At 32.5% G+C, this 9,428-nt stretch overlaps 1 protein-coding gene across 1 annotated transcript; it reads left to right on the plus strand.

Moving 5' to 3' along the window:
* Nucleotides 1-304: 304 nt before the first annotated feature.
* On the plus strand, nt 305-3,620 carry LOC145581882 (uncharacterized). The gene is made up of 2 exons (XM_081638916.1): nt 305-510; nt 2,894-3,620. The coding sequence occupies exons 1-2, from the start codon at nt 482-484 to the stop codon at nt 3,447-3,449; spliced, it is 585 nt and encodes a 194-aa protein (XP_081495042.1). The 5' UTR covers nt 305-481; the 3' UTR covers nt 3,450-3,620.
* The last annotated feature ends 5,808 nt before the right edge of the window (nt 3,621-9,428 follow it).

The following is a 9,428-nucleotide window of genomic DNA, read 5'->3' on the forward strand; positions in this document are numbered from 1 at the left end:
GTGTACACTTTCCACGCCCTCAACACTGTATTATTGCTAATACATTTTTATTTTTTTTTTTAATTATTATTTTAAAGTACGCAAAAAAAAAATAATAAAAAATAAAATAAAAGATAAAGGTGGGCAAGAGCTTTACTTTTTCGTCCTTTTGGGCCAATTTGAATCACTCCGAATAAAATTGAAGCCTGTCATTTTATTTATTTTATAAAAGTAATTTATTTAATTTAAATTTTAATAAAAAAAATAAAGATTTAAAAAAAGAAAGAAAGTAAATAAATAAAGGAAGAGTGAGATTTCCAAGTTGCCAACCCATCTTCACATAAATATTTGAAGTTAAAGTGTTTAATTTTCTCTATTATTTCTCCCTCTATTTCTTTGTTGTATAGTTTAGTGTGTTTTGTGTGTCTTTTTCTGTGTTTCTAACAAATGAACTTGCTCTGTCATCAAATTCTGCTTCTTTCTTCTTCTGGGTGCTTTGTTCATGCAAGATCCCAAGACCTCAAGAACAAGGTTTGTATTCTTGTTTCAATTTCCATACATTTTGTTTTATGTTTAATTCTTGATCTTTTCCATGATTCTTTGTTGATGGATTGAGTTTCTATCATTACTACCTCCGTTTGGAGGTTTGTCGTGGAATGTCACACCACTAATTCAAATTACGCTATTAACGTGACAGTTGGATATAAGGAGTAATTTAATTTGTAGAATTCACTTGCTTGTTGTGGGTGGTTACACCACTAGTTCAAATTACACCATCAACGTGACAGTTTATGATGTAAGGAGTACTTTGTAGCTAGAATTCATTGGCTTGTTATGAGTCGTCACACTGCTAGTTCAAATTATAGTATTAATTTGATAATTCAAGACAAAAGGAGTAATTTGTAGAATTCCATCACTTGTTTGTTTGGCATTTTGGTGTTTGCAAGTTTCTCCAACCATTAAATTTCATTTGAACCCTTTTTTTACAAAATTGATATTTACTCAAGTAATTAATTATCATTACAAGCATATTAGAACATTATCTTTTATGGTTCAAAATTAATTGTCGCATTGTCAATATAATGGTTGTGAGTGTAATTAATAATAGTCACATATATACGTCATTTATTGGCTTAAACTACACGCACAACCATGATATTTATCTTATTAACTCTGTCAATATGTCATAAAGGTCATCATAGAACTGAACATGAGAACATGAGAAATTCCTGTCTTAAGCTTCTGCAGATTGCGTCACTTATAAGTTCAGTTACTTCAGAGCTTTTATTTTACTTACATCTCTAATCCAAACCAAAAATATCTGTAGACAAGTGTTATTTCATTATATTTTTTATGGTGTCTCAATAACTAACTTTTCAAATAATGAAATTAAATCATACTCCAAATTAAATTATAGTAGTATTTTATTATTTTTTGAAATTAAATTAAATTACATTATCATTATACTCCATTCATTTCACGGTTAAAATAAATAAAAACTTTGGCTATTGCCTAAGGTTCTGTAGAATTATGTTATATCCTTAGTGTTATATGATGGTTGATTTTATTATTTTTATGGCTGTAGAACAGTAATTAACAGCTTGTAAACATGCCTTTGCCAAGTCATAAAGCAAATTTTTTTTCAAATTTGTCCGTTGCTCCTTGGTCCTACTTGTATTGATACATTTTTTTAAAAACATGGAAATGAATCAAATGATAAGACATGTTTAATAGGGCTAGGTAAATGGCAAACTTTTTTTATTTTTGCGTATGTTCTCTATCACTAACCTTTAGCGTGTGATGTATATGTATTAACTCTAACTATAGGCCTATATAGCATATCGTATAGTACGTATTAATGGAAAGAATGCCACCTTAAGTTCAATAAAGTATTAGAATGAACAATGGTTCAAGCGTACAATGTCTGTACTTTGTGGCAAATTTATACAAAATTTGTCAAATAATCAACTTTGGGATGTGAAATTATAGGTGTTTTATGAAGTATTTGAGCAATAGATTTTGTCAACGATAAACAATAAAATGGAATTTAATGTGTAACAATATAACTTTACATCAATTTCCAGCCAATTGCAAGCTACAAAGGTGATGTCACATGAAGCTTGGACATTTTAAAGTCTTAACTTAGAGTAATGATATTTGTCTAATGTTTGATTGACATAAAGTGTCTTATATACTTTGTATGTTGCTAATTAGGATAAAGAAAATGATATATACGATCTCTATGGTTGCGTATAAGAAACAAAAAGTATCACGTAGGAAATGTTCGTTTTAAATGCATGCTTTAACGATTTAACGATTACATATATCATTATCTTGTACGTGAAGATAGAAAGACAAGCTCTTTGACATAATAGATGTTTTATTTTGCATAAAGCTGAAGAATTGAAACTGTTTTCAAATTTGAAATGGCAGCCAACCGTACGTTTGTATAATTTACATCAAAATCATACTTAAACATGTAAACATAAATATGAAGAAATCTGATAAATTGGAATGAATGTATGCAAGTACCATATTTGGTGTATGTCATGCCTAAATTTTATCAACTTTTTGTCGCTCCAAATTATATCATTATGGTTTACTCAACCTTATCAGTGAAATTTTGCTAATCTATTTTATACCATTTTTACTAGTATTATGTTTAAATACAATCACTAGTAATTACAGACATACTTGTACATGTCTATGTTGGTTTTTTTAAAATGATCCCATCTATTATAGTCTTGTAGATATAAGAGTATCATACAAATAAATGCATTTTTGTGGGATATTGCTCGTGTCATCGTGTGTATTTAAGTTAGTTTTGAGATTGAGGGTAACATTGGTATGTGGTGTAATCATATTATGCATGATTACTTCCGAATTCACTTTATTTTTCACTTTTTACTTTCAGGAAGCCTTGGTATCGCAAAGTCTTAGAGATGACAACCTTATGGAAAGTAATTGTAAAATCACCAACAACTGCAAATTCAGCACTATGGAAAACCATTAAAACCACAGAAATTCAACCAACAACAAACCCTAGCAAACAAAAGCTTATAAAATCTACTTCTCTTAAAGTTGCCACTTCTTTCACAAGAGTATGCTTATGTGCTCCTATTTCTTCCTACAACGAGGTCTTCAACACCGATGTTCCTCCTAGGAGAAGCTACACTTACCCAAGATCAAAGCCCTTTACTCCACCACCTTCGACGAATAATGCACAAGAATGGAGGATTCCAAGTGCAAGGCATAGCACCGAGGGAAGGAGAGTCTTTAGAGGGAAATCATTGACCGACGATGTTTTAATGAGAAGGTTTGTGATTGAAGAGGAAGCAATGATGCAAGTTAGGAGGAGAAATGAGATGGAGATTATTAGAAGAAGAGCTTCTTTAAGGAGGAGAAAACTTGGGCCTAGTCCTTTAAGTAGGATGGTACTTGCTAAAGATGATCAAGAGTTCTTTGATTAATCAACTAAAGATAGTTTTTTTTGGCTTTCTTACATATGATGGGTTTAACTAGTGGTGGTTATTGTATTATTGTGTTCTTCCATAATTTTTTTGGTTATCCATTTTGATGCTTTCTCTAATTTTGTACATTTTGAATTACAACACCATCATCAACATGATTTGCGTATGTTCTCTAGTACAAAGGTATTATAAGCATGTACCTTAGGTGTTATATGTTGCAATAGAAGATCCAGAACACAAACTGTAGTATAAATCGGTTGCGAGATCTTGGGGCAAAATGTTGTGGAGCCAAGTTTTGATCCTCAGATCACTATGCCATAACTTTTTATATGCAATATTAACATCATATTACTAATAATCAACTATTAAAAAATACTTAGGGGATTTGGCCCTTGCCCGCCCAAACAAATTAAAGATCCTCCCTGTTGTGTTTTGTCTTTGATGAAAATTTGACACGAGATCTTTGCAAATGCATAATTTCATATATTAATATCTTCAATTAATGTCTTCAATTATTTGGAGAAAACAATAATAAATTTATATTTTTAAATATACACAATGATACGTACCTGATAATACAAGATTGTACATGAATATATTATTTGTTAATTTATACTAAATCACAAATGAAACTGAAGCGAGAATGAAGGATAGCTCAAAACCTTGCCTCCCGGTTTCAGGTGATCATAGGATCGATTCTCATCACTTGCCCTTGTGGCTCTCTAAACACCAAAAAAAAAACATACAAATGAAACTAAAGCGTGAAGAAATAATTTATTAGAGTTTGGAAATTCTAGTAGCCATACGCCCATACCAAACTGATTGGTCCAAACTTGACATGGGCTGGGAATAAAAAGCCTCACAAAAGCGAAGAAAAGACTTAAAAATAAACTTAAAACAAACCCATTGGACCTAAAACTGCTACACAAGAAGTTGCAACATGAAAAATCAATGGTAAAAACTACTAAAAATCATGGGATTATTTAAATATGTAATCAGAATTGAATCAAAGTCTCAAAGATAAGATAAGCTAAGCTAAGCATGATCTTATCAAGCTGCCATTCAATGGGCTCGAGTAATGACAAGTATGAAATTTTGTTTCCAAGTAAAAAAATGGAAACCCATTGACACGTACCGATAACAATGTGACATGCTAGCTCCTTCATAGTCGTTGTCAATGAAATGTATTCACATTTAATGTTTTAGTACTAGATAGATGCGATAATGACATTACACAACTAGATCGTATTTGGAATGTTTTTGATAGAGTTACGAGAAGCCTAAAAGAATGAAAATGAAATTGAAAGTTAAAAGATAATATCAAAGATATTTATATAATAACAACTGACGCTAAAGGTGCTTATGACCCGAGTCAAGTTTGAGCTCGCAAGTTGTCTCGTCTTATAAGCATCCCTGTATAACGCGATAATAATAAGATGTTGAAACCCCATATGTAAAAGGTTTATATTTCATTTTTAAAATATTGGAGGAAAGTCTGACTACATATAAACTTAATGATGCTCTATATATTAATACAAATTAGTGATGGGTGGACTCACCCACCAATCACATACTACTTATGTTAGTCATTCTCCCTCCTTTTCTTCATGGTAAGATAAATAATCACAACTCACATTTATATATTACATATTACATAATACAAAGTAATTGTTTTTTTTTTTTTCCCTAAAACCCGAATAGTATGTGACAATCCTTTAACCTCATGTGAGCTAAAATTGCTATGAGATGTTCTCACAAAGTCACAATGACAATCCTTATACCCATGGAAGCTAAAGTTGCTATGAGATGAGAAATAGAAAGAACTCATCACCCCAAGGCCCAAACCCCCTCATTTTGATGCCCATTCTCAGTTACAAAAACCGTTGCAAACATTAATATAACACCATACTAACACCTATTTATTACAAATTTCCCAATAAAAATCAAGAGATCATAAGGGCCATAAGTCTAAAGGTGTCAAATACACGCCCGACCCGATCCGATCCAAAACTGATCTGAAAAATATCCGATTCAGATTTAGACTCGCGTGAACGTAACAATTTAGTATGACTTAACTCTAAAAATAAAATTGATCCGACCCAATCCAATCATCCGAATTGACACTCCTAGCCATAACTCAAGGATTGTTGCTTTATAATTTTTAATGGCATTTTAGAGTCTAACGCAAACAAAAATCTTGAGAAATTAGGCCACTAGCTATAGCATTACGGACGATCTAACTAGCTAATTGTGTCGAGCCAAGTGCTTAAGCTTGCAAGGTCCCCTTTCTATCTTAGGGGTTGTCAATATCATAGAGGACAAAATATTACGACCATAGATGCTGTAAGGTCAATAATAAGTTGACTCCAAATTAAATTCCCCTTTTTGTAAATGTTGACAAATATACATTGTGTTAGTTAAAATCGTCATCGAGGTAGGTTTAGGCATTGTTATTAAATAACTATTAATTTAACTTTCGGCTTTTTAATTGGTTAGACATTTAAATGTATTAATTGGTATATAGCTTTTTCAAATTAGTTAAAAACTGACTCTTAAATTAAAATGAAAAGTCTGCTTAGACTAGTTTTTCATCACTTTTTGATACCAAAGTTAAGTTGCTAAAAACAACTAACAACCAATTTTACCAAAAATGTTTTTAAACAAATAAAATGTCAAACAGAAAGCATAATACCAATAAAATTTATACAAACAGCTTATCAAACTTGCTATCTAACTAGCTAATAACCAATAAACCAATTGTCAAATAAGACCTTAATTAGTTGTTAAATCCACTAAGGAAAACCAAAGCAATTGGATCTGAGATTGCTTGACTAGCTCAACTAATCCTTTTGGTTTCAATGTTCAAACAGTTTTAGGTGATAAATGGTGTCATGTTAAACTAGTCATAGGTTATAAACGATTCGGGTATAAAAATGGGTTACAAGTGGAAATAAGTTGGTTCATTATCAGGTACGAGTCATGTTCAGTTCAACAGAATTAGGTTCGGTTAAGTTTCAGATTGAATATAATCTGATTAAGTCGGTTTTTGGTTTTCAACCGGCAAATAAAGTGTAACTGGTTCGATTCACTTGGTCAGATCGGTTGCAAACAGTTTCACAATTTAGGTTATAAATTGGTAATGACAGTCTTACAAATGGCTGATCTATTATAGATCGGCTAGGAGTCGCAAAAGGTTCAAACCGGTTCGGGTTAAATTTATACCACTCTACTCCTAGAGATTCCATTTGGTATTGAGTCATTCCTCACGTGCATGCTAGAGCACAACAGAACACAAAGGATGAGAGTGGTGGTTGTAAAGTCTATAGTATAAATTAAAAGTGCAACGGTTAAGAAGCCATCATCAACAAAAACAGCGACAATCATGCGCCCTACAAGTTGCTGCTTTTCCATACAACAATAACCCTCTTTTTTACGGATCCGATGCTGCTAAGTGTTTATGTTTTTCACATACATTTGGTCACATTCATGTCTTTCTCAAGTCACAGTATTTTTTTGTCCCAATTTAAGAATAATTTTAATCATTTTTTATCCCACAAATTTGTAACATGTTGTAGAATGTGACTTACATTATATTTTAATAAATTAAATGAGTGTATATTTAATAAATATATTTATATCTTATTTAATTCTTTATTTTGGGTTGGTACTTGGTGGAGTACAGTGTTTGATAGGATTATTTAAATGTTTATTCTTGGAATAGAAGAATACAAAGGACATTACTGTTAAGTCACCCTAAACATGCTCCAAAAAATTTCACTCTTGGTCCACTCTTTGAAGGTTAGACTTACCACAATATTAGTCATTTAGTATTATAATTTATCAAGTTATAGAAATGATAAAAACATGGAAGAGTTGGTAGGTAAGAGGATAATGTATTGTCAAACAAGAATGTAAAAATCATTACTACCACATAGTAGTACGCAAATTATACTTGTATTATATAAGTAAAATTTTATTAGTTTCAATTAGGTATTCTAGAAATTTGGTTAAGTGGATTGCGACTTATATTTGTATATATATTAGATTTATAGATAATAAATTTAGATAAGGCGGGTTTCTAGTTCTTGTTTATCTTGCTCTTTTTCTTTTGTTAAGAGGGAGGGAAACCGAGTTGCCCATAGACTAGCTTCTCTATGTAATAGCTATGGGGAGCTAATGGTTTGGATGGAGGATGCTCCTGCTGCTGCGTTGGAGCTTGTACTGGCTGATATTAGCCTTCTCTCTTCTTAATAAAAGGCTTTCTTTTCCGTCAAAAAAAAAAAAAAAAAAAAAAAAATTAGTGTTATAAGAGAACCTTTGCCTTTTGGGTTAGGTGGTCTCGACCTACAAATCAACCTACTAGCTACGTGTCTTGCTATGTAGTGGCAAATTTTCAAAAGACTAGCTTAAACACAACCCTTGTCTTATCGTGTAGTATGCTTAAGTCAAATTAAGTGTTGTAAGTGTGCTATGTTGGACTGTATTTTAATGTTTTTCCTAAAATGAAGGCTCAAGCTTGACGTACAATACATCTCAAACTAACAATAACATGTCATATATACTCCGTATTATTCATGTACTAGTACTCGTGTAGTGTCATGTTGTGTAATTTCTTTATTTCATGTTCGTCATGCCATGCATGCATCTAGTATTGTAATGTATCTCATCTTAAATTGTTCCCATTTTGAATTGACTATAGTGAGCAAGGAAAATTGAACCTACGTTCTTTCATCAGTCCCTGATAAATTTTGAAACAATATGAAATGGGCCTGGGCAACCCGAACAAGGAGAAGGAGAGTTAGGCCCACAAACAAGGCTTTGGAACTTCCATACTAAAACCAATTGGCAATAGTAGGAGTTACTCCTCTACCTTATAAAGTGGAACCACCTCTCCTCTTTCTCCAATGTGGGACACTCATAAGTGGGCTACAATGGGATTCAACACTCCCCCTCACTTATGAGTGTCCTTAGAACTAGAGCACACCAGAAGGTACAATATAAATCCTCTTTGGGAATGAACATCCAATAGAGGCCCCTTAACCAGTGGCTTGACAAATACCCAGTTATAAACGGCCCAACAAACCTGGGCTCTGATACCATGATAAATTTTGAAACAATATGAAATGGGCCTGGGCAACCCGAACAAGGAGAAGGAGAGTTAGGCCCACAAACAAGGCTTTGGAGCTTCCATACTAAAACCAATTGGCAATAGTAGGAGTTACTCCTCTACCTTATAAAGTGGAACCACCTCTCCTCTTTCTCCAATGTGGGACACTCATAAGTGGGCTACAATGGAATTCAACAGTCCCAATCTTACGTGAGGGTAATTATTTTTAAAACTTAGTTGGTATGTATGAAACAACGAAAGGAAGTTAATACCAAATTTTCCGATCCATTTAACAATGTGTAAGAGAATACAAGATCAATAGATCATCTATTTTCTTCGAGTTGTGCCCAGTTAATTCCCAATTTGTTTATCTGGGGGCACAATCATCTTTTCAAGTACCAGTAGAGGGGTACATGTGTCTTTTCATATACTAGTTGAGGGTACATGTGTAATTTTCTCACCAAACAGTAAATGCAAGTAGTAAACAGTAATTGGACAATTTACCAAAAGTACTGAATAAATAGCCACGCTTTTCAATATATTTACAGAAATGTCATTAGATTAACAAAAATTCGTTTTTCTTACGGATAAACTTGTATTTGCCAATTTTCTTCGCAACATTTCACTTTGGTCAAAGATTTGTTCGCACTTTGGGTTAAAGTAAGAGACCAAACCAAAGAATGCAGATACGAGTCAACAAAAGTGATACGATATGATGCTTAATGTTGCTTCAAAAGCTAATCATAATTTGTCTCCAACATGATACATACATTTTTTCTCCTTTTCGTAACATTTGAATCTTGTAAATTCGTAAAATCTTTAAGTGAGTTGACGAGAACAAAAGGACTTTTTACTCAGTAATATTTTGACTA

The sequence above is a fragment of the Chenopodium album genome, chromosome 15 (assembly GCF_948465745.1).
Source record: "Chenopodium album chromosome 15, dcCheAlbu1.1, whole genome shotgun sequence".
NCBI lineage: Eukaryota > Viridiplantae > Streptophyta > Magnoliopsida > Caryophyllales > Amaranthaceae > Chenopodium > Chenopodium album.

Coding starts and splice junctions, on each gene's coding strand:
- LOC145581882 (XM_081638916.1), top strand. CDS start 482: ATGCAAGATCCCAAGACCTCAAGAACAAG. Junction 511..2,893: donor CCCAAGACCTCAAGAACAAG/GTTTGTATTCTT, acceptor TTTTACTTTCAG/GAAGCCTTGGTATCGCAAAG.